The sequence below is a fragment of the Macaca nemestrina genome, chromosome 17, assembly GCF_043159975.1.
Source record: "Macaca nemestrina isolate mMacNem1 chromosome 17, mMacNem.hap1, whole genome shotgun sequence".
Taxonomy (NCBI): domain Eukaryota; kingdom Metazoa; phylum Chordata; class Mammalia; order Primates; family Cercopithecidae; genus Macaca; species Macaca nemestrina.
The window spans coordinates 9,916,839-9,942,543 of NC_092141.1; the positions used below are offsets into that span (position 1 = coordinate 9,916,839).

Here is a 25,705-nt window from a genome sequence, read left to right on the forward strand (position 1 = left end):
CACCATCAGTGGACACTCAGGTTGACTCCATGGCCTTACTGTTGTGACCAGTGCTGTGATAAATGTATGAGTGCAGGTGTCTTTTTGATACAATGATTTATTTTCCTTTGGGTTGATACCCAGGAGCAGAACTGCTGAGTTGAGTTTTTAGTTCTTTGAAAAATCACCATACTTTTTTCCATAGGAGTTGAACCAATGTACATTCCAACCAACAGTGCCTAAGCGTTCTCTTTTCTCTGCATCCTCACCAATATCTGTTATTTTCTGACCTTTTTTGTTTTTTGAAATGGAGTCTCGCTCTGTCGCCCAGGCTGGATCTCAGCTCACTGCAAGCTCTGCCTCCCAGGTTTACACTATTCTCCTGCCTCAGCCTCCCGTGTAGCTGGGACTACAGGCGCCCGCCACCTCGCCCGGCTAGTTTTTTGTATTTTTTAGTAGAGACGGGTTTCACCGTGTTAGCCAGGATGGTCTTGATCTCCAGCCTCCCAGTGCTGGGATTACAGGCTTGAGCCACCGCGCCCGGCCTATTTTCTGACTTTTTAATAATAGCCTTTGGACTGATGAGAGATGGTATTTCATTGTAGCTTTCATTTGCATTTCCCTGATGATTAGCGATGATGAGCAGTTTTTAATATGTTCGTTGGCCACTTGTATGTCTTCTTTGGAGAGGTGTCTTTCATGTCCTTTGCTCACTTTTTAATAGGATTATTTGTTTTTGTTGACTTAAGTCCCTTATATATTCTGGATATTAGTCCTTTGTCAGATGCATAGTTTGCAAAAATTTTCTCCCATCCTGTCGGCTGCCTCTTTTATTCTGTTGATAGCTTCTTTTGCTGTGCAGACCTCTTTAGTTTAATTAAGTCCCAGTTTTCAATGTTTGTTTATGTTACATTTGCTTTTAAGGTCTCAGTCATTCCTCTGGCCAGGTCCTGCCTATCTGTCCTTCAGAGCAGCCCGGGGTGTGCGTCCTCAGACACCTGAGTGCATTAGAATGATCTCTGTGTGCTCCTCCCATTAGCCTATCGGCCCGCTAAGGGTGGGAATTGTTAGGTTTGTACATTTCTTGGAATAGCATCTCCATAAACATTCAATAAGGCCTTCTTTCTTTTTGTATCAGAGCTGTGGTCGGGGGAGGTAATCTCACCCTCTAGTGACAATCTGATTTCCATGTAAAGAGGGAAGTTGGGCGACAGCCACACCTCTTTCTTTCCCTGTCCTAAGGAGTTTTGTACAATAAACTTGGAGCATGAAGGTACCTGTTTTCCTTTTCCACTTCCCTGTTTAAATTCCAGTCGAAGAGTAGACTGTGGATTGAGGCAGAAAGAGATGAACATTTTAAGTTTATTAGTAAGACTGATTTAAGGATCCTGCTTAGATGTGAGTCCAATTTGGGCTTTCAAATGTGTTCCCCCAGAATTAAATGATGCACCCACTGACCTCCGCCAAGGCAGATCTCCCCAATGGCAGGTCTCCGTCATTGTGGAAATGGAAAATTTGGGGGACCTAAAGAAAGAAGCTTAGATCTAGGGGTCCCCAGTTTGTCTCCTCAGAATGGAATATTGGTCACATACTTTGTCTTCCGCCTGCCAGACAGAGCTGCTTCCAGGAAACGCAAGGCACGGATGGGGGAGAACGGCGAGTGGCTAGGTTGTAGGACATAGGTAGGCCTAATGACAGGAGGTAGAGCCCACCTTCTTCTACAATCCCACCAATCAGATAAGGCACTTCTCCTCCTTTGGAAGGAGTGAGGATGAGGAGGCAGCATGATTCTCTGCATCTACAGGAAAATGAGGGGGCAATCAGTGTTTGTCCCAACCCATCAGGGCTCACCGGGCTGGGAGAACTCCCAGACATACCTTGTTCCTCGCTCCCTCCTGACTCACTCAGGAAGGTGCCACAACTCCAGCTCCGACCTGTCCGTGCTCAGCCATAGGACTTTGTGCCTTCCATGAGCTCAAAACCTGTTATCAGATCATCTTAGTGATAGTTTGGGACTCATCTGACATCCCCCTTTCCTTGCAACACATTCGAAACACTCCTTTGGGTGCGGACGTTGCCATCACTTGTATCTGTTCCTATTGATTTCAGGATAAAACCTCATGTCCTCCACTTTGCTCTCTTCCCATCTCTTCTGTATTGAGGCTGATCCACCTTTTCTGAAATGGGCTGGGCCCAAGTGGTTGGAAAGAGCTACAGGTTGATAGGGCACTGGGATTTTCTATGCACTGGAGGGTTTGGAGGCAGAAGACTTCTTAGGTCGTGGAGGGGGGCTTAAGGGTGCCCCTTCTGCACTGCAGTGGGGGGCAAGGTAGCAGCTCTTTGGGCTTCCTCAGTCTTGGGTGTTTGTGTAGGATGGTCAAGTGGAAGTGCCCTGGAGACGCTGAGAGGGTAGCTGCGGCTGCAGTGGAACAGCTGATCTGTCTCCTCAAAGTAATCCCAAATCTATAGAGCTCACAGGCTGCCATGGGAGTGAGGGGAGGGCACTATGAGGTAGGTCTGAAGGTCTGAGATGGAGCCTTCAGCCGACTTAGCAGCCTCCGAGGATGGCTGACCTTGGCTTACAGGCAGTTTGGGTATTTCTGTTTGGAACATCAGTCCCCGGGTTGCAGGGAGACTGCTGAGCCCTGAAGAGCTGCGGGAAGGAGGTCCCGTGTTTTCTGATGGGCTCCCTTGTTCTCTTCTCAGGGCTTTGCATCTCAGGAGGCCGGGAGGCCCTCCACATGTCAAGCTGGCGGTGGAGTGGGATAGCTCTGTCAAGGAGCGGTGAGTTCAAGGGAATTTACCTCCCACAGAGCTGAGACAGGGCCTCTCGGTGCCCAGGTTTCCCTGGATGCAGCTTCCCCCAGCATGGCTGCAGGCAGGGTGCCCACATCTTTGAGCCAGTGTAACCCGTTCCTGCGAGATGCCTGAGTGAGAATTTTCTGTATGTAAATAACAGTGACAGGAATGGAGTGACAGTGGTGGTGGTGGGTGATGTCAAGAGTAGTAACTGCAGTCACAGTAGACAGTTACGCAGCACCCACCCACTCACCCCGTGCCAGTCACTGCTCTGAACACTTTACGTGTGTATAGGGGATTTATTTAATCTTCTTCACACCCTCTGTTTGGGTGGTCTGGGGTGGGTACTCCTGTAATCCACATTTCTCAGAGGTGGAAACTGAGGCACAGAGAGGTTAAGCAATTGCTGGAGAGCACACAGCTCATACACTGGTAGAGCTGGGATTTGAACCCAGACCCTCTGGCTGGAGTCCATGCTCCTCATTACCACACTTGGCTACCTCTGTAACACTGAGGGCATCAGCCTTGCTTTAAGAAAGGACATTGTTCACTCCAGCAAGTATTTATTGATCAACTACTAGGTGCCAGGCCCTGTGCTAGGGTGAGGAAAACAAAGATGAATAAGCCAAGGACCTGGTCCCTGTAGGAGCTGGTGGGGGAGAGAGAATTCCAGTAGAATATAGTGCTGAGTCCGAAGGATGCCTGCAGCTCCCCAGGAACCCATAGACAGGGCACGGTAGCGTCGCCTGGCCGATGCCTTGTGGCGGGTTTGCTGTGAGTAGAGACATAGGCGAAGCCTGTCTCGGAGTGGGAAAGTCCTGAACGCCGTGGGTGTCGTCTCCGTGCAGCCTGTTCGGGAACCTCCAGGAGGAGCGGGCGCAGGATGCCGACAGCGTGTGGCAGCAGCAGCAGGCGCACCAGCAGCACAGCTGTACCTTGGATGAATGTTTTCAGTTCTACACCAAGGAGGAGCAGGTCCTGCCCTGGGGGTCCACGCCCCGGCCGGGAAGGGGGCTGGCTGCCTTTGGTGGGTTGGCCACGTGCCGCGGGGGCCTCACAGTCCGGGTGGTTTCCTTTCCAGCTGGCCCAGGACGACGCCTGGAAGTGTCCGCACTGCCAAGTCCTGCAGCAGGGGATGGTGAAGCTGAGTTTGTGGACGCTGCCTGACATCCTCATCATCCACCTCAAGAGGTTCTGCCAGGTGGGCGAGAGAAGAAACAAGCTCTCCACGCTGGTGAAGTTTCCACTGTCTGGACTCAACATGGCTCCCCATGTGGCCCAGAGAAGCACCAGCCCCGAAGCAGGACTGGGCCCCTGGCCTTCCTGGAAGCCGCCGGGCTGCCTGCCCACCAGTTGCCCGCTGGACTTCCTGTACGACCTGTACGCCGTCTGCAACCACCACGGCAACCTGCAAGGTGGGCATTACACAGGTGAGCCTTGCCTTGCCTTTCTGCCAATGCAGCTGTGGCCACAGCCTCGAGATGTCCCCGGAATGGGTGCCGCTCGGATGCTGAGCTCCCTGGGGCACTTAGTGAGATCTGACCCCTCACCCACTGCACACCAGGGCATGTGCGAGAGCAGAAGGGACCTTGTCCCAGCTACAGAGTTGACGTTGAGTTAGGTTGGAGGTTGGAATATATAAAGTTAGGCCTGATGCGGTAGCTCATGCCTGTAATCCCAGCACTTTGGGAGGCTGAGGTGGAAGAATCACTTGAGGCCACGAGTTCGAGACCAGCCTAGGCAACAGAGCAAGACCCCGTCTCTACAAAAAAAATGAAGAAAAAAAAAATGAACTAGGCATTGTGGCTTACACTTGTAGTACTGGCTGCTCAGGAGGCTGAGATGGGAGGATCCCTTGAGCCCAGGAGACTGAGGCTGTGGTGAACCATGATTGCACCACTGTACTCCAGCCTGGGCAACAGAGTGAGACCCTGTCTCCAAAACAAATAAACCAACAAACAGAGGTTAGTTATCACCCAAATTTTCAACCATATGAAATATGGGAGGTCATTATTGGAACCGAGAGAGTGACGTTCATTCTCATCTGCGATTCAGCGTGAGGAATCTTACTTACCAGATTTGGTGGCCTTGTATTCTGTGGCGTACTTTCCACGTTTGTTCCTCTGGGGAACTTGAGAGCAGCAGATGAAGGGAAGGGCAGAAACAAATGACCAGACGATTTTCTCAATTGTTTATAATCATCGCTTTGAGGGCTTTCAGAGAGTGTCATGACGGATCATTTTTCTCGATTATGTCTCGTTTGTTTGCTTCTCCCCGACCAGGGCATCTCAGTGACGGTGAAAAGCCTATTGGTAGCTGCAACAGTTGAGTGTCTCCACCATGCAGATAGCGTGGAGGGTCATCAGGGTGAGCCTTAGTAGTCTAAGGGGTTTAGGGCATGATTTCCGTCATTGGAGAATGGATGGAACAGGCCCCCACGGAGAAAGAGAAATGAGGATGCCGTTACAGGCTGGGGACCACCTGATTGGACAGAGATGCACTGGACGGCCGGGTTACACTGGGCCAGCCTGGGCTGGTCACGGTGAGGGTTATGGGGGCCACCAAAACCGCTTTCAGCTCACAGTGGCCGCCTTATGCTGTTGTGCGGTGCCAGCCTGTTCTTCCACAGCTGTCCTGCTCCAGATGAGGCCTTGCCCCCTTTGTAACTGCTGGGACCGTTCTGTCCAGCCACTTCCCCTGTCTCACTTCTCTGGGCTGAAAATAGCTCAGCAGGAATCCCTTGAGGCCCATATGTATCTTGGGAGGCATCTCTGTTACTCAGATTTTTTTTTTTTTTTTTTTACTAAGAGCGTTATGGCTGAATGAGTCCCCGTGCACACATGAGTGGTGAAAATAAGGACAGCTGGAACCTGGACCTTGTCATTTCCCATGCTGAACGTGCTGCCTCCCCATCTATAAACCCACGGGGTGGCCCCAACATAAATTAAGGGCAGTGATGTAAAACCACAGCAGGGAGTTAGAAGTAGCATAGGCGTGAGAAGCGTTGGTGTCTGCCTTATGAAAAGCGAGATCCAGGCCCCTCCTGGGGTGAGCGTTACAGAGCAGAATGCCCGATTTGGGGGACGGTGGTTTGGCAGCAGAAGGGACACAGTCCCTGGGAGGTTCCCCTTGCAGAGATCTCCTGGGTCTGTGTTTGCACACACAGTGTACCACCACCTGCCAGGAAAGAACCTACTTAATACTAAAACCAAAGGGAGAAGAGTCCAAGGGGAATAAAGGACTGGCGAGGTGGGAGGCAGGGCAGTGTCTGCAGCCAGCACAGCCCTGGGTAAGACCCGGGCCACTTGTTCTCATCTGCGCCAGCATACACCATCTTTTCCCTCAAGACAGTGTGCACCGCCCGTTAAATGGCAGAGCCTGGGCTTCAAACCTGGGTCACCCTGGCTCCAGGTTCAGTAGCTTCTGCCCTGCCGAGATGAGTGATTCTTGATAGGAACAAGTCTCCAAGCCATGTAGGGTGTTGTCGATGAGTGTCAACTCCCTCATTTAGGGGAAGCACACCCTCGGTGACTTCCTAGGAAAGGGTGATGGGAGCTTGACCTCTGGAGTGCTTACGTGTCAGGAAATACCTTTATTCCCACACCTGATTGATAGCCTGGTGGGACATAAAGTCCGTGATGGAAAATCAACAATGTTGCTCCATGTGGAGTGGGGTCTGGAGTGGGGTTTTGCTGTTGAGAATGAATCAGGCCAGTCTGATTTCTGTTCCTTTGTCTAGGATAGGATATATTTTTCTCTCTGGAAGCTTTTTCAGGTTCTTTATCACAGGTGCTCTGGAATTTCACAGAGTGTGCTTACCTGTGGGTCTTTCTCGTTGCTTGTGTTGGGACCTGCGTTCAGGGGACCTGTGTGTCTGCAGACATGTGATCTTCAGGTCTGGGACATAATCTTTGTGCTTTTTTGTTTTGTTTTTTTGTGAGATGGAATCTCACTATGTCACCCAGGCTAGAGTGCAGTGGTAGCGATCTCGGCTCACTGCAATCTCTGCCTCCTGGGTTCAAGTGATTCTCCTGCCCCAGCCTCCTGAGTAGCTGGGATTACAGGTGCCTGCCACCACACCCAGCTAATTTTTGTATTTTTTAGTAGAGACGGGGTTTCGCCATGTTGGCCAGTCTGGTCTTGAACTCCTGACCTCAAATGATCTCCCTTTCTCGGCCTCCCAAAGTGCTGGGATTACAGGCGTGAGCCACTGTGCCTGGCCTAGTCTTAGGTTTCTTTTTCAGAGCATCTTGGTTTTGTTTTGAGTCCTCACTTGGCTTGACTTCTTGTGATTCCTGACACATCCAATACTGAGCCTCTGGGGCTACAGCTGGTGGGTGGCCCCCTTCCTGCCCCCCTGGACCCCTCCACCTCCCCCAGGCACTCTGTGTTGAACCCCTTCCTTGCCAGAGGCAAGTGTGTGACCTCCACTCTATCTGCTTGCTGGGCCCTCAAAGCTGAGCTGTTGCTTTCTATCTCATCTCTTGACATTTTTATTCCTTTTTAATTATTTGCTTCTTGGAAGTATGATAGTTCTACCACATTTCAGGGTTTTAGAAATCTCAAATGCCTTTTGTTTCATTTTAAATGTGTTGAGTGGGTAATGCATGCCTATGTTTCAAAATTCACACAGCCTAAAAAACATGGACAGTGACAAGTTTTGATTCTATCTTTGTTCCTCATCTACCCCCTCCTCATTTATAGGTAACCATTTTTAGTAGTTTCTTGTGTACTATTCTTCCACAGTTTCTTTATGTAAATCCAAGCAATTGTGAGTATATTTTTATATATACATATATATGTGTTGATTTTATGTATTTTCTCCCCTCCCCCTGATTTAAGTAAAAGTACTATTTGCTGTGTTGCACCTGGCTTTTTTTTTTTTCCCCTGAAAATCTATCTTGGAAATCTTTTCATGTCCTCATTTCTAGACAGCTTCTCCATCTTCTTTTATAAATGTAAATGCACTAAATAAATATAACAATTTATTAAATACTCTGTAGATGGACGTTGGACCGATTCATTCTTCTACTATTACAAATGTTGCTGTCGGCTGGGTGTAGTGGCTCACGCCTGTAATCCCAGCACTTTGGGAGGCTGAGGCAGGCAGATCATTTGAGGTTAGGAGTTCAAGACCAGCCTGGCCAACGTGATGAAACCCTGTCTCTACTAAAAATACAAAAATCAGCCAGGCGTGGTGGCATCTGCCTGTAGTCCCAGCTACTAGGAGGGCTGAGGCAGGAGAATTGCTTGAACCCAGAGGTGGAGATTGCAATGAGCCAAGATTGCACCACTGCACTCCAGCCTGGGTGACAGAGCGAGACTCTTTCTCAATTAAAAACACACACACACACACACACACACACACAAATATTGCTGTCATAACCCTTTAGATAATGTCATTTTCTAGATATGGAAGTTTATTGGTGGGATAAATTCTCAGAATTGGAATAGCTGTGTCTGTGTTGTAACAAGCATGAACAAGATGTCCTGCACAAAGGGTCATAGCAGTTTGCACTCTGATAAGAGTAAGAGAGCACCTGGTTCTCTGCAGCCTTTCCAGTAGAGTGTGCAATCACACTTTTGGATTTTTGCCAATCTAATAGGAGGAAAATGGTATCTCAGTGTAAGTTGAATATTTAGCGTCTTAATAGTGTGAGCTTGAGCATCTTTTCGTATGTTTGAGTCATTGTGGTTCCTTTCCTGTAAACTGTCTATCCGTGTCCTTGACTGTTTTTCAAATAAATTATTAGTCTTTTTCCCATCAATTTCTAGATGCTCTAATTCTTAATGGACTATGAGATTCACCTCTTTTCTGTAATATAAATTGCAAGTATTCGTTCCCTGTGTAACATCTGTCAGTTGGCTATTCCTGTGGAAATTTTTTGCCATGCAGAAAGTTTTTATTTTTGCTTTTCTAGGTAAAATTGTCAATCATTTGGATTTTGAGTCATGATTAGAAAGCCTTTTTCACTCTAAGATTAAAAAGTGTTTCTCTTCAGTTTTCTACTTGGTTTTAGCTTATTACATTTAAATCCTTGATTTGGAGTTTCTTAACGTTCTTGAGAGAAAGAGATCCAACTTTATCCCCCCGGAGTTGCCAATTTGTCCCAAGATCACTACTCATGGAAAAGCCAGATTTATTCCTTGAGATGCCATCTGCCATATTAGATATTAATTTTTTTTTTTTTTTTGAGATGGAGTCTCACTCTGTTACCCAGGCTGGAGTGCAATGGCACGATATCGGCTCACTGAAACCTCTGCCTCCCGGGTTCTAGCAATTATCCTGTCTCAGCCTCCTGAGTAACTGGGACTACAGGCGCGTGCCATCATACCCAGCTAATTTTTTGTACTTTTAGTAGAGACGAGGTTTCACTGTGTTAGCCAGGCTGATCTTGAACTCCTGACCTCGTGATCTGCCTGCCTTGGCCTCCCAAAGGGCTGGGATTAGAGGCGTGAGTCTCCGTGGCCAGCCTGGGATTTTTATGACTAGAACTAACATATGTAAGAGGCTTCTCATATTGTAGGCCCCAACAATTGGTAGCTTTCAAGTTGCCGTATACTTTTACATAAATGCTGTCACACCATAGATGTATTTTTTGTTTTTAGTGGATTTTTGTTTGCCATTTTACATATCAAAATAAACTTAAAAGATGTTAAATGAAATAAAATATTATGATGAGGCACTTGACTAAATGGCAAAACGAAACACTGGGTTCCATCATGACCTCCTGGTGTGCACATCTATTTACATATGTGCGTATGTGTGTTTATGTGTACATACATAGATTAAGACAAAACAGAATTTCATGACACGATAATTACATTTGCTACATGTGATATACCTTAGTCCATTCTGTTCCGGAATAACATATTAATTAATTTTAAAAATGCTTTGGCTGGGCGTGGTGGCTCACGCCTGTAATCCCAGCACTTCGGGAGGCCAAGACGGGCGGATCACTAGGTCAGGAGATCGAGACCATCCTGGCTAATACAGTGAAACCCTGTCTCTACTAAAAATACAAAAAAATTAGCCAGGCGTGTTGGCGGGCGCCTGTAGTCCCAGCTACTTGGGAGGCTGAGGCAGGAGAATGGAGTGAACCCAGGAGGCAGAGCTTGCAGTGAGCTGAGATCGTGGCACTGCACTCCAGCCTGGGCGACAGAGCGAGACTCCGTCTCAAAAAAAAAAAGAAAAAAGCTTTAAAATATTTTATTTTTTATTTATTAAACATTTTTTTTAAGTGCACTGATTACCAGTGTCCTGATGGGCTGATGACTGGCAATTTGGAAGACACCGAACTAGAAAGAAATCCAGGATCTTTGCTCATTAATTCATTGCACAAATATCTATTAAGTACCCGTTCTGTGCCAGACCCTGCACTAGGTCCTGGAGCTTCAGTGATGAACAAGACAAATACGAGACCTGCCCTCATGGGGCTTCAGTCTCACTTTGGGGACAGACAATAAAAGGATGCTTATCGTTTTAGCACTTTCACTACCTGGCATTTTGAAAGGGCGACTGATCGACTGATTGACTGTGTCTGTGATAGATATAAGGCCTCTCCAAGGATGTCACAGGTAGGCTCAGAGCTAAGGATGAGATAGAACTAGCTATGTGAATAATGGGAGGAATCGCATTATGAGCAGAGCCCGTAGCACGTGCAAAGGCCCTGAGGCAGAAAGCATTCAGTGTGTTTAAGACATGATGAGAGCCTGGATGAAGTGCGGCCGTCTGGGGCTAAGTGACGAAGGGTGGGGCTGGAGAAGTGGGCAGGACACTCTAGGCCATGGATGGGAGTTTGCATTTTTTCCAAAGGGATGATAAATCATTTAAAGGTTCTAAGCAGAGGAGTGAAGACATAATCTAGTGTACAAATCAAACTAGTTGCTCTGCTGTATGGAGAATATGTAGAAGGGATCTAGAGTGGAAGTTGGAATTCCAGTTCGGAGGGTGCTTCAGGGGCTGAGTGAGAGACACCATTGGCTGAGATGCTGGTGTTGACAATCAAGATATTCGAGACATATTTTGAAAGTAGAATCAATAGGTCTGGCTTTTGGACTAGGTGTGGAGTGGAAGGAAAAGCAAGAGCAAAGACGAACTCCTAGGTGGCTGGCTTGGATTACTGTGGAGGTCAGCAAACTGTGGCCCACGGGCCGGATCCAATCTAGGGCCTGTTTGTTGTTGTTTTTGTTTGAGATGGAGTCTTACTCTGTTGCCGGGGCTGGAGTGCAGTGGCACGATCTCAGCTCACTGCAACCTCTGCCTCCTGGGTTCAAGCGATTCTCCTGCCTCAGCCTCCCAAGTAGCTGGGATTACAGGCGCCCACCACTACGCCCAGCTAATTTTTTGTATTTTTAGTAGAGATGGGGTTTCACTATGTTGGCCAGGCTGGCCTTCAACTTCTGACCTTGTGATTTGCCCACCTTGGCCTCCCAAAGTGCTGGGATTACAGGTGTGAGCCACTGTGCCCAGCCGGTTTTTTTTTTTTTTTTTACTTTATTAATAATTTATGGGTTAAAAACGGTTTTTACAATTTTAAAAGTGGGAGAAAGGCATGCAGAACGTGTGTCAGAGAACATATGTGGCCATATGTGACCTGCAAAGCCTCAATATTTGTCATCTGGTCCCTTACGGGAGAAGTTTGCAAACCTCCAGATTACTGGGTTATGCTGTCATTTGCTGACACGTAGAGGGCAAGGAAAAGGATATGTTGTTGTGGTTGTTTGAGAAGTGGTGAGAATATGTATGAACTTTCCTTAGATGTTTGACTTCAGTTCTTAGAAAGAGGTATGCCATGAGCCCAATTGTGATTCTCGTCTTCACTTTTATTGCATACGTAATCAGAGATAAGCATTTTGAAGCTTCTCAGAAGAAATGGGGTGAATGCTGACATTATTGTTTGGCTACCTGACTTGGGAGCTCCCTTTTATCAGAGATTTTGCCTGAGGAAGGGGTAGAATATTCAACTTACAATAACAGTACTCTTGGCCGGGCGCGGTGGCTCACGCCTGTAATCCCAACACTCTGGGAGGCCGAGGTGGGTGGATCACCTTAGGTCAAGAGTTCAAGACCAGTCTGGCCAACATGGTGAAACCCCATCTCTAATAAAAATACAAATATTAGCCGGGTGTGGTGGCAGGCACCTGTAATCCCAGCTACCCAGGAGGCTGAGGCAGGAGAATTGCTAGAACCTGGGGGAGGGAGGTTGCCATGAGCCGAGAAGGTGCCACTTCACTCCAGCCTGGGTAAAAGAGCGAAATTCTGTCTCCAAAATAAATAAATAAATAAACAAAAATAAAAATAATAACAGCACTTGTTATCAGTAAGAATCCATGGGTATAACCTATTGATCTTTTCTGATTCCAAAAAAGTTCATTTCTGGCCAAAAATGGACTGTTTTTTTTTTTTTTTTCTCATTCTGGTTTAAACGTACCGCTTTTTCAGCTCTGCCAGTGGGAAATGTCTTCCTACCTTTTGGGGCTCCAGTAACTGAGACTTGGGGTTGGGACCTTTGCAGCCTACTGCCGGAACTCTCTGGATGGCCAGTGGTACAGTTACGATGACAGCACGGTGGAACCGCTTCGAGAAGATGAGGTCAACACCAGAGGGGCTTATATCCTCTTCTATCAGAAGCGGAACAGCATCCCTCCCTGGTCAGCCAGCAGCTCCATGAGAGGTAGGTGCTGCTGCTCATGACAGGAGGGGGTGTGGTGAAGTCACTTAAAGAACTGGGAAGAGGCTCAGCAGGACCAGGAGAGGTTGGCAAGGATCTGAAAGAGGAAGCCCGGGCTGCTGCTGTAGAATCTGAGCAGCACAGACTAGTTGTTCATTTGCCAGGGTGTGGGATGGATAGATGATAATTCAGGAAAGGGGAAAAGGATAATTATTTGTATTCAGGGCAGGTGACACTTGGCAGTGTGGAATTCCATATTCCTAGTCTCATATCACAGCAGGTTTTATTAGGTGTGTGTAATATAAACTGATGTCAGTCCTGTTGGAAAGGCAGGGCAGTTATATAGGATCCTGGACTTTTCTAGGAAAGGTAGCTTTTTTTTTTTTTTTTTTTTTTTTTTGAGAGGGAGTCTCGCTCTGTCACCAGGCTGGAGTGCAGCGGCATGATCTTGGCTCACTGCAACCTCCGCCTCCCGGGTTCAAGCAATTCTCCTGCCTCAGCCTCCCAAGTAGCTGGAACTACAGGCACATGCCACCACCATGCTTGGCTAATTTTCTTTTAGTAGAGACAGGGTTTCACCATGTTGGCCAGGATAGTCTCGATCTCTTGACCTCTTGATCCAGCCACCTCAGCCTCTCAAAGGGAGCTGTTTAAACCTGCTGCACTCCAGAAATTCATTTATTAGACAGCCTCAAACTTGCTTGGAACTGGAGAAAGAAAGTGCCAAAGCGGACCCTTTCGTGTGATTTGTTTCATGCTGCAAACCAACTGTCCTTATCTTTGGGACAAGAGAGCATTAAAAAAAAAAAAAAATTAAGCAGATTTTCTCCTAACAGTTATCAGAAAATGGCCAAATAAATCCAAGAGTCCTCAGCAGGTCTAAGTCAATCCTAATGCAAGTCCAGCTTCCATTTATAGAAGGAGATATTGAAAAAAGAAGTAAAAACCTGTCCTATTAGAGAAAAGAAGGTTTTCTAACTGTCCAGTGTAATAAAGGCAGCGTATCTCTGTGGTGCAAAAGGTCCTTACTGCCCGTTGTAAAAGATTTGGTTTCCCTAAACTTGGGATACACTCCTATAACATGACTTATTACCTGTTGAACTCTGTGTACTGGGGCCCTGGTACTGGTAATAAAATACTGTTACTCTGCCTCTGGCTACAGCTCTGAGTAATACAGTCCTTTGACTCTGGAAAAGAAACAAAAAACATATTTAGGATGCCAAAGCTGGGTGACAAGGAATTTCATGGAAAGCATTTCAAAGCTTGTCAACGTATTTTCCTTTGCTGCTGCTGCTGTTGTTTTGTTTTTTATTTTTTGAGATGGAGTTTCACTCTTGTCGCCCAGGCTGGAGTGCAGTAGCGTGATCTTGGCTCACTTCAACCTCCGCCTCCCAGGTTTACATGATCCTCCTGCCTCAGCCTCCTGAGTAACTAGGATTACAGGCACCCGCCACCACACCCGGCTAATTTTTTGTATGTTTCGTAGAGATGGGATTTCATCATGTAGGTCAGGCTGGTCTCGAACTCCTGACCTCAGGTGATCCGCTCGTCTAGGCCTTCGTAAGTGCTGGGATTACAGGCGTGAGCCACTGCGCCCCGGCCCATACGTTCCTTTTGTGCTCAAATGCCTCTCCCTAAACTTGTAAGCTTCGTCACATGGGTACCCAATCACAGGTTTCCCCCCTCGTCATTGACTGGTTTCTGCAGTTCTGCTCTGGTTCTGTAGTTCCGGGGCTGAAGGATGGGGCCGGAATGGGGATCTGGCTGTGAAGTGCTCCCCTAGGACTCTGAAGGTCTAGGGTTGGGCTCAGCCTCCCTCTCTGTGTTTCCTCCACAGGCTCTACCAGCTCCTCCCTGTCCGATCACTGGCTCCTACGGCTCGGGAGCTACGCTGGCAGCACAAGGGGAAGCCTGCTGTCCTGGAGCTCTGCCCCCTGCCCCTCCCTGCCGCAGGTTCCCGACTCTCCCATCTTCACCAACAGCCTCTGCAACCAGGAAAAGGGTACGTTGGTTACGTGTGCTTGGTTTATTTTCATTTCCTGTAACGTCCATTGTTATTGCTCTGTACGAAAGCCCTGTCACTTCATAGCCTCGAATGGAAAGCGTCCATCATTACGAGAGGTTTGTTCATCCCTTAAATGGGATCTTCTACGACCTGCCCTTCCTTGCCCGCTTCTCCCCATCCTCTACCCTCCAGCCACAGGTATCTTTGCTCTGCCCCTGTGTAGCTTACTGTTATAAATAAGTAAACCTGGGAACATGGTACTTAAAGAAGGAAGAATGGCAAAGAGAATCAGGGAAGAGGGTATCCAGGCCCGGGGTGGAGGAGGGAGGGTGCACAGGGTCCTGGAGATAGGGTGGGTGGGGAATATCTTTCTAGGGGATAACAAGAGCAGAGCCCTGAGTGAGACACAGTGACTTATATAGAAGCCTAGGGGTTTGTTCCAGGAGAGGAACCCTCCAGGGTGAAGGCTGGGAGTGAGCACTGGATGTGTGAGGGACTGAAGAAACCAGAGCTGTGGCCGAAGCAGAGACATGCAGGAGTAGAGAGAGCAGGAGTGGACAGAGGCCATGTCAGAACCTACCTTTCTGAGCTTGAGGTATAAAGTTTGAACTCTTCTAAGTGTAGTGGATAGCGAGTGGAGATGTGTGTTTTTTGTTTTTTTTTTAAATGCTTCTGTTTTAGTCATTGTTTTTAAAAAATTGGCACATAATAACTGTACATATATATGGGGTACATGTGATACTTTGATACATGCGTACAATGTGTAATGGCCAAAGTAGGGTATTTACAATATCCATCACCTCAAACACTTATCATTTCTTTGTGCCGGCAACATTTCAAATCTCTTCTAGCTATTTATATTAACTGTGGTCACCTTCCCGTGCTATGAAACATAAGAACTTATTTTATCCAACTCTGTATTTGTACATTTTTTTTTTTTTTGAGACAGAGTCTCACTCTGTCGCACAAGCTGGAGTCCAGTGGCGCAATCTCGGCTCACTGCAACCTCTGCCTCCTGGGTTCAAGCGATTCTCCTGCCTTAGCCTCCAGCTGGGATTACAGGCACCTGCCACTACATCTGGCTAATTTTTGTACTTTTCATAGAGACGGGGTTTCATCATGTTGGTCAGGCTGATCTCAAACTCCTGACTTCCCGTGATCTGCCCGCCTCCGCCTCCCAAAGTGCTGGGATTACAGGCATGAGCCACCGCACCTGGCCTGTTTGTATCTATTAACCCACCTCTCTCATCCACCCCCATTCCCAGCCTCTGGCAACCATCATTATACTCCATACCTCCATAAAATGGACTTTTTTAGCTTGCTGGAGAGTTCTGAGCAGGAAAGTGGCTGATCTGATTCCTAGTTTTTAGAGAGTCTACTCTGGCTACTGTGTGGAGAATACATCACAGGGAGGCAAGAGTGGGGACGTAGAAAGGTCATTCAGGAGACTAACATGGTTATATCCAGGTGGGAGACAGTGGTGGTTTGAACTAGCATGTTAGGTAAGAGATGGTCAAACTGGATATATTTTGAAGCTAGAGCTGCTAGGATTTGCCAATGTGGGGTGTGCGGTGTGAAGGAAACAGAAGAGTCAAGGATAACTCCTTGCTTAGGGTCTAAATAACGAGGGGAAGAGCTGCACAGTTAAAGAGATGGGAGAAAGTTGGGTAGGAACAGTTCATTTTGGAGGGAAGTCAAGGTTTTTTGACATAGTAATTTTGAGAATCCTGGAAGACATCAGTCCCCAGCCTTTTTGGCACCAGGGACCAGTTTCATGGAAGACAATTTTTGCACCGACTCGGGGTGAGGATGGTTTGGGATGAAACTGTTCCACCTCAGATCATCAGGCATGAGATTCTCATAAGGAGCCTGCAACCTGCATCCCTCATGTGCGCAATTCACAATAGGCTTCGTGTTCCCATGAGAATCTAATACCCCCGCTGATCTGACAGGAGGCGGAGCTCAGGCGGTAATGCGAGTGATGGGGAGCAGCTTTAAATACAGATGAAGCGGCCGGGCGCGATGGCTCACGCCTGTAATCCCAGCACTTTGGGAGGCCGAGGCGGGCGGATCATGAGGTCAGGAGATCGAGACCATCCTGGCTAACACAGTGAAACCCCGTCTCTACTAAAAATACAAAACAATTAGCCAGGCGTGGTGGCGGGCGCCTGTAGTCCCAGCTACTCGGGAGGCTGAGGCAGGAGAATGGCGTGAACCCGGGAGGTGGAGCTTGCAGTGAGCTGAGATTGCGCCACTGCACTCCAGCCTGGGCGACGGAGCAAGACTCCGTCTCAAAAAATAAATAAATAAATAAATACAGATGAAGCTTTGCTCACTTGCCCACCACTCACTTCCTGCTCGCTGGCCCGGTTCCTAACAGGCCGTGGATCACTACTTGTCCACAGCCCAGGGGTTCAGGGGTTGGGGGACCCTGCTAAGACATCATCACATCAACGTGATAACTGGGGAGTGGAGAGAAATATTTGAGAGTCATCAGCACATGGATGGAACGGTGCTGGCTGAGCTCCCCTGGGGAAATAGTACAGCTAGAAAAGAATGAAGGCTGGGCACAGTGGCTCATGCCTGTAATCCCAGCACTTTGGGAGGCCGAGGTGGGCAGATCATAGGGTCAGGAGTTTGAGACCAGCCTGACCAACATGGTGAAACCCTGTCTGTATTAAAAATACAAAAAAATTAGCTGGGCATGGTGGCAGGTGCCTATAATCCCAGCTACTCAGGAGGCTGAGGCAGGGGAATCACGTGAACCTGGGAGGTGGAGGTTGCAGTGAGCTGAGATCGTGCCACTGCACTCCAGCCTGGGCAACAGAGCAAGACTCCATCGCAAAAAAAAAAAAAAAAAAAAAAAAAAATGAAGACCCGAGACCAAACCTGGGGGCTCTCCAACATCTAAGGGTTGAGCAGCCAAGAAAAGAACTGAGAAGGAGCAGCCAGTGAGGGGAAGAAAACCAGGTGAGCGTGGTTGACAGATGCAAAAAAAAAAAAAAAAAAAAAAAGAATCTTAAGGAAGCATCCAACTGTGCTGAATGCTGTTGAAAGGCTGAGAAAGGTGAGGATGGGTAGAGTCCATCAGGCTGGAAGCTCTCTGGTGACTCCTCCCTCCGGCAGAAGCTCCAGGAGCATCTGCTGTGGCTGGAGAGAAGGAAGGCCTTCCTGCAGCAGGTGGCCCAGAGGCTGGGGTGGAGGCAGTGGCAGTGCGTGCACACCCCACCAGGCAAGGTGACTGAAGGAAGGCAGGCTGACAGCTCAGTAGGAGATAGTAGAGATGCATTCAGATGATCAGGTCTCCAGGGAGACGTTGATGACAGCGCTGGGAACAAGGGGAGAGCCACAGAAACAAAGTCCTTAAGGCTGAGCATTGTCAGATCACACCTGGAATCCCAGCATTTTGAGAGGCCAAGGTGGGAGGATCAGGATCGCTTGGGTCCAAGAGTTCAAGACTAACCCGGGCAACATAGTGAGACCCCCCATCTCTATAAAAAGTTAGCCAGGCATGGTGGCATGTGCCTGTTGTCCCAGCTCCTCCAGAGGCTGAGGTGGGAGGATCTCTCGAGCTTGGGAAGTTAGGGTTAAAGTGAGCTGTGAGCACACCACTGCACTCCGGCCTGGGTGACACAGCGAGAGTTTGTCTCAAAAACACAAACAAAAAAACCAGCGTTACTATATAAGAACTGTATGTCTGTGTATGTGTGTTTGTGCCTGTGTGTATGTCTGTGTCTTTGTGTGTGTCTCTCTGTGTGTGTCTGTGTGTGTGTGTCTTTGGGGGTGTGTGTGTCCCTGTGTATGTGTCTATGTGTGTGTGTCTTGTGTGTGTCTCTATGTATGTGTCCGTGTGTGTGTCTGTGTGTCTGTGTGTCTGTCTCTGTGTGTGTATGTGTGTGTCTGTGTCTCTGTGTGGGTATGTTTGTGTGTGTGTCTCCGTGTGTGTATGTGTGTGTTTGTGTCTGTGTGTGTCTGTATCTGTATATCTGTGTGTGTGTCTCTGTGGGTCTATGTATCTGTGTATACGTGTCTGTGTGTGTGTGTGTGTCTGTGTGTGTGTGTGTCTGTGTGTGTGTCTGTGTGTGTGTGTCTGTGTGTGTGTGTGTGTCTGTGTGTGTATCTGTGTGTGTGTGTTTGCGTCTCTGTGTGTGTCTGTGTGTGTCTGTGTGTGTCTGTGTGTGTCTGTGTGTGTGTCTCTGTGTGTGTGTGTGTCTGTGTGTGTGTGTGTCTGTGTGTGTGTGCGTCTGTGTGTGTGTGTGTGTGTGTCTGTGTGTGTGTGTGTCTGTGTGTGTGTGTCTGTGTGTGTGTGTGTGTCTGTGTGTGTGTGTGTGTGTCTGTGTGTGTGTGTCTGTGTGTGTGTCTGTGTGTGTGTGTGTGTCTGTGTGTGTGTGTCTGTGTTTGCGTCTCTGTGTGTGTCTGTGTGTGTGTGTCTGTGTGTATATGTCTGTGTATGTGACAGTGTGTATGTGTGTGTTTTTGTGTGTATTGTTTGTACCTGTGTGTGTGTGTCTGTGTGTCTTTGTGTGTGTGTGTGTGTGTGTGTGTGATCTTTATTTAGCCTTTGTGTTCCTTCAGCCAGAAAGTGGTAACATGTTCAAATTATTTTTTTAGTTCCTTATTTCTTGTTAGGTCCTAACTTCTTTTTTTAAATACAATTTTAATAGAAATATTATATATAGTTGTGATTAGTATACTTTACATATCGCATACAATTATACATAATATATAAGTATATGTAAGTAAAGTATATTAATCCTTCATTACTTAAAGTATATTAAGTACACATCTGATAAATTTTCATAAAATGAACATCCTCATGTACCAGATTAAAAAACAGAATGTTCTAGCACCTTGCTCCTGTGTATCTCTCTCAATCATACTGTTTTAAATAAAAAACAGCTTGCAGATACATAGTTCTCTGCACAGAAATTTACTTATGAGAGAGAGCGAACTGTTGTCTGTTGACGATTGTCAATAAAAAAGCAAACACAGGGGTGTGGGAGAAGAGGGCTTGCAGGGTGAGGTGGGGGAGCCATGTCCTCCTTTCTGCAGATTCATCCATGGGCTGGAGTCTGTTGTGGAGGCTAGCCTCGTGGTCTGACCTGGAGAAATCTGGCCTGGTCACCAAGGGGAGCACCCTGAGTTGTTACAGATTTATGATTTCTTGAGTTATTTATGGATTCTCCAAAAATCCAATGCAAGTTTCGTCATGGAGCTATCTGCAATGTCTGCTGCTTGACAAATCTCATCGTCTCCCTTATTAAAGTTTCTTATATTGAGCCGGGTGCGGTGGCTCACACCTGTAATCCCAGCACTTTGGGAGGCCGAGGCAGGTGGATCACCTGAGGTCAGGAGTTTGAGACCAGCCTGACCAACATGGTGAAACCCCGTCTCTAGTAAAAATACAAAAGCTAGCTGGACGTGGTGGCACGCGCCTGTAATCTGAGCTACTCTGGAGGCTGAGGCAGGAGAATCACTTGAACCCAGTAGGCGGAGTTTGCAATGAGCCAAGATCGTGCCACTGGACTCCAGCCTGAGCAACAGAGCGAGACTCCTTCTCAAAAAACAAAAAATGATAATAATTTAAAAAGTCCTTACGTTGTAAGAATAGTTGACATTTTGTATTGTGGTTAGGTTTCGCAGCTGTTTCTGGTTTGCAGCCATTACCAGTAGTCCTGCTACGAACATTTTTGATCATGTCCTTGGTGTCCACACCTCTGCATTTCTGTTGGGTGTATGCCTAGGAGTGGAATTGCTTGGGCACAGTGTGTGTGTGTGTGTGTATCCATCAGCTGCTTATTTCTTTATACTTTATGTCATCATTGTATCCAAGTACCCAGTGCAATACAGCAGGTCCTTAAATAGTGTCATTTTGTTCAATGCTCATTTCGCTATAATGTTGATGAGAAAAAATAGTTGATTCCTGGCCGGGACTACTGGAGAATGCAGTTTGCTCACTCTCTCCATGTCTGCGTGGGTTTTCTCCGGGTGCTCCAGTTTCCTCCCACATCCTAAAGATGGACCGTCAGGTGATCTGATTGTCTGCACGGTCTCAGTGTGAGTGTGAGCCTCCCTGAAATGGGAGGGGGCCTGTCCAGGACTGGTTCCTGCCATTCATGACCCTGAGCTGGAATAAGTGGGCAAATCATTATCTTACTCGTTACTTTTCTTAAATGTATGTATAGCTCACTTTTTTTTTTTTTTTGAGATGGAGTCTTGTTCTGTCGCCAGGCTGAAGTGCAATGGCGTGATCTCCGCTCACTGCAACTTCCACCTCCCAGGTTCAAGCAATTCTCCTGCCTCAGACTCCCGACTAGCTGGGACTACAGGCGCGCACCACCACATCCGGCTGATTTTTGTATTTTTAGTAGAGACGGGGTTTCACCATGTTGGCCAGGATGGTCTCGATCTCTTGATCTCATGATCTGCCCACCTCGGCCTCCCAAAGTGCTGGGATTACAGGGTGTGAGCCACTGCGCCTAGCCGTAGCTCACGTTTATTTCAATGTTTAATAGTAGAAGGGTTTGGGTCTTCATTTAGAAGTTTGGCGATGCTTTTGGGACCAGAAATATGCTGTAGGAGCTTAACTATTATTTATATCAATTAGTCTATGGGAAAATTGGTTTCGTTATATGTTGTTTTGATTCAAGTTCAAGTTATCAAGGGCCTATCAATGATGCTGCAAAGACTTACTGTACCAGGCGTGTACCAAACTCTGGTTACATATTTGTGAGTTGAATAGAGAGGATGATAGATCTTAAAGCTACAAGTGGTTTTAGATTCTCACTGAGTCCGCCCCTCTGGTTTACAGTGATTTGTGTGTCAGAGTTAGTTCATTCATTCCCCAGTGTGTGGTATTTGGGCTGCCAGAATTTCACGAGTAGACATGACACTCATAGTGTGTCTGTGCATCTTGGAGTTGTCTGATTTCCTTAGAATAATGTTTCTGGGCTGGGAGCAGTGGCTCACGCCTGTAATCCCAGCACTTTGGGAGGCCGAGGTGGGCAGATCATTTGAGGTTGGGAGTTCGAGACCAGCCTGATCAACATAGAGAAACCCCATCTCTACTAAAAATACAAAATTAGTTGGGCGTGGTGGTGCATGCCTGTAATCCCAGCTATTCAGGAGACTGAGGCAGGAGAATTGCTTGAACCCAGGAGGCAGAGGTTGCGGTGAGCCGAGATCGTGCCATTGTACTCCAGCCTGGGCAACAAGAGCAAATCTCCATTTCAAAAAAGAAAAAATCTGTTTCTGTGCAGGTATACTATTTCATGCAGTATGTTTTGACTTGTCCTGGCTGGACATTTCTTTTCCCCTTATATTTTCATGATTGTACATTTAAAATTGTGTCTATGGCCGGGTATGGTGGCGCATGCCTGTAATCCCAGCTACTCGGGAGGCTGAGGCAGGAGAATCACTTGAACCTGGGAGGTGGAGGTTGCAGTGAGCTGAGATCGCACCACTGCACTCTAGCCTGGGCAACAAGAGTGAAACTCCATGTAAAAAAAAGAAAAATAGTGTCTACAACAAAAAAGATGTTCTTTCTCAAGCTCATTCATCCCTGTCAGCACCACCTATGATAAGCTCAAAAATTCATCCCAGCTCTGTTTAACGGCAAAGTCCCTCAGGCCATTTCTTGGTTCTCCCAAGGAGAAATGTGCTCGACACCGTCCCAAGAGGAGGCGATTTCAAAGGATGGCCCAAGTTTTTCACATGCCATTCAGACAGGTGTCAGGTACACCTCTAGAAAAACTCCTCAGAGACCTCTGAGAGGGCTGGGGGAGGGATGATAACTGTCCTGCAGACCCTGGCAGGCATTTTACTCACATTCACTAGTTCAGTCCTCAAAACCCTTGGGAGAGATGATCTTATAACCCTACCAAGGGGAAATCTGAGACTCGGTGTGAAGCAGCCAGTTGCACCTGGTTGTAAAGCTCCCCCCTGGAAAGTGGTGGGACTGAAATGGACCCGATCCCTCTGGGTGCCAGGTCTTGGCTGTCAGGCTCTTTAGACATACGTTCCAGACTAGAGTCGCTTTCACTTGGAGAGAGACTGCAAGAGCCTTGCTTCCTAAGAGAGCTTTTCCTCTTGGGGTTTGACTAACATGGTGACAGATTTTGAAACCTGTTTTAGAAGTTCTGAGATGCTTGAAAAATCCAGTGTTTGCTGGGCGTGGTAGTTCATGCCTGTAATCCCAGCACTTTGGGAGGCCGAGGCCGGTGGATTACCTGAGACTAGGAGTTTCAGACCAGCCCGGTCCACATAGCAAAACCTCGTCTCTACTAAAAATACAAAAATTAGCTGGGCATGATGGCACATGTGATCCCAGCTACTCAGGAGGGTGAGGCTGGAGGAGCACTTGAGCCCAAGAAGTGGAGGCTGGAGTGAGCCGAGATCCCATCACTGTGCTCCAGCCTGAGTGACAGAGTGAGACCCTGTCTCAAAAAAAAAAGAAAGACTAGGAGGCCGAGGCAGGCAGATCACTTGAGATCAGAATTTTCTCAATAGCTTGGCCAACGTGGTGAAACTGCATCTACTAAAAACGCAAAAATTAGTTGGGCATGGTGGCGCGTGCCTATAATCCCAGCCACCTGGGAGGCTGAGGCAGGAGAATCGCTTATATCTATGAGGTGGAGATTGCAGTGAGCCGAGATTGTGCCTCTGCACTGCTGCCTGGGCGACAGAGTGAGACTCCATCTCAAAAAAAAAAAAAAAAAAAAAAAAAAAAAAAAAAAAAAGACAAGAAAAAAAGAAAGAAAAAAAAAGAAAAAGAAAAATCCAGCTTTTTTTTTTTTTTTTTAAACTAAACCTGGGCAAGATGAAAATCTAGCAAATCTAGCATATAAGTTTTCAAATAGTGGTGGGTAGCCCTTCTCCTTCCCACCGTCATGAGTTTGCAAATATGTAGGAGAGAGTGGTTTTTTTTTGTTGTTTTTTTGTTTTTGTTTGTTTTTGAGATGGAGTTTTGCTCTTGTTGCCCAGGCTGGAGTGCCATGGCACAATCTCTGTTCACTGTAACCTCCACCTCCCAGGTTCAAGCAATTCTCCTGCCTCAGCCTCCCGAGTTGCTGGGATTACAGGCATGCACCACCATTTCTGGCTAATTTTGTATTTTTAGTAGAGATAGGGTTTCTCTATGTTGTTCAGGCTGGTCTTGAACTCCCGACCTCAGATGATCTGCCCACCTGGGCCTCCCAAAGTGCTGGGATTACAGGTGTGAGCCACCGCGCCCAGCTGGGTTTTTTTGACTGTCAAAATTAGTGGAGGTGGACTACTGGCATTTATTCCCCAGGTTGGGGGCAGGAATGCTAAGTGTCCTGCAATGCCCAGGAGGAGTCCCGCTCAGTAAAAAGTCACCACTGCAAAACACCAGCAGCTCTCTGTATAGAAATGCTGGTAGCCTGAGAACACCACCTTTCTGGTAGCCCTGGTTATGAACATCATAATAATGAAGGAATCTTAAACCAAGATGAATGGATCCAAGTATTTTGGAGACTGCAACTTATATAATTGAGGTGGGTGTAGGGGAAGGTTCTATAAGAAAAAGAACATAGAAACATCTTACTTTTGCAATTTTTATACAATCATGACCATGTAAAAAAAAATGGCTAGGGGTCCTTCCCAGAGACCCCCTCGTAATAAGGGGCCCTGAAAGTTAAGCTTTCATAGCTTCTCAGTATGGGCGCTTCTGATGATAAATTTCCTCTCTGGTTTTATTGGGCCTCAAAGGTTTTGGTTTTCTCTTTTTAAGCACTTTCCAGATAGTATTTCATTTCAGTTTTGATTTCTTCTTTGATCTAGAGGTTATCTGGAAGTCTCAACTATTTCGACTATTTTGGTCAACTTTATTCTTTGATTTTTGTGGGTTGTGATCCAAGAACGTGGTTTTCAAAAGTTATTCCCTTTTTCGAGTCAGACGTGCCGCAAGATCACATATTAGTCCCTTTTTGTGGTCAAGTACATGATTACTATTTTGTAAATGCTCTGTGCACATGCAAACTAATGTATATTGTCTATCTGAGGGATGTGAGCTTTATGTCATAACTATTAAATGTACCTTCTCTGGGAATCCTGGCAGGAATGAAATATATTGAAACCTTCCTGTATAGCTGTATCTTTTTTTTTTTTTTGAGACTGAGTTTTGCTCTTGTTGCCCAGGCTGGAGTGCAATGGCCCGATCTAGGCTCACCACAATCTTTACCTCCCAGGTTCAAGCGATTCTCCTGCCTCAGCCTCCCCAGTAGCTGGGATTACAGGCGCCTGCCACCACACCCAGCTAATTTTTTTTTTTTTTTTTTTTTGTATTTTTAGTACAGACAGGGTTTCACCATGTTGGCCAAGCTGGTCTCAAACTCCTGACCTCAGGTGATCCACCTGCCTTGGCCTCCTACAGTGTTGGGATTACAGGCGTGAGCCACTGCACCCAGCCTAGCTGTATCTTTAATCAAGAAATCCTTGCGTTTTAATAATTTTCGCTTTATCTTGTTAGTTGCTTTGTTACTAAGTGTCTACAGGTTTATGACTATTAGATCTCTTTTATAAATTGTGCTTTTTATCATTATAATGCGGTTCTTTATCCCTGCTTAATGTTTTCAACCTTAAATTCTACTTTGTCCAAGTTTAATAATCCCACCCTTTTCTTCTTTCTTTTTGCCTTCTCTCTTTCCCATTTGCCTGCTATCATTTTTTGCCCCTCTCTTGGGCTTTACGAGCCTTTCTTTTTGAGTTAGTTTTAAGTGGTTTCTGGTCAACAGCCTGGTGCTGGGTTTTTTGTTTTCTTTTTACCAAAAATTCAGAGGCTGTCTTATAACTGGAGGCTTCAGTTCATGCCGACTTAATGTAACAGCTGCAAAACTTGATTTTGTTCATTTCATTTTTAAAGATTTTCTATGGCTGCTGCTTCTTTTCCTTTCCTTATTGTTGCTGATGTGATGTTGCAGGTGAGAAGCCCAGGCCTTTTTTTTTTTTTTTTTTTTTTGTTTGTTTGTTTATGGGAGAGTCATTTGTTTTTTCTGGTTGGAAGCTTTTTAAGATCCTCCCCTTGACCTTGGAGTTTAGAAATTCTCCCAGAATATGCCTAGGCACAGGTTTTTGTTCTTCAACCTTACCTAGAACTTGGGGGTGCCTTTTGTTCTGCAGACTCGGGCCTGTCTTTAGAGAAATGTCTTTTGGTTTTTGTTTAATGATTGTCTCTCCTGCTTTTGATGTTTTTGTGATTTGCTGTTGAGTCTCCTGGATCTGTCTTCTG

General features: G+C 46.7%; 1 protein-coding gene across 2 annotated transcripts in view; it reads left to right on the forward strand.

Moving 5' to 3' along the window:
- The window catches only part of LOC105473580 (ubiquitin specific peptidase 43), an 84,732-nt gene that overhangs the window by 52,070 nt on the left and 6,957 nt on the right, over positions 1-25,705 (forward strand). The window contains exons 10-14 of one of the 2 annotated variants that reach the window (XM_011727410.2): positions 2,686-2,763; positions 3,627-3,753; positions 3,860-4,208; positions 12,297-12,455; positions 14,290-14,454. In XM_011727410.2, coding sequence (XP_011725712.2) covers positions 2,686-2,763; positions 3,627-3,753; positions 3,860-4,208; positions 12,297-12,455; positions 14,290-14,454 — 878 coding nt within the window. The remainder of the gene's footprint in view (positions 1-2,685; positions 2,764-3,626; positions 3,754-3,859; positions 4,209-12,296; positions 12,456-14,289; positions 14,455-25,705) is intronic. The other variant, XM_011727411.2, reaches the window with a different exon arrangement.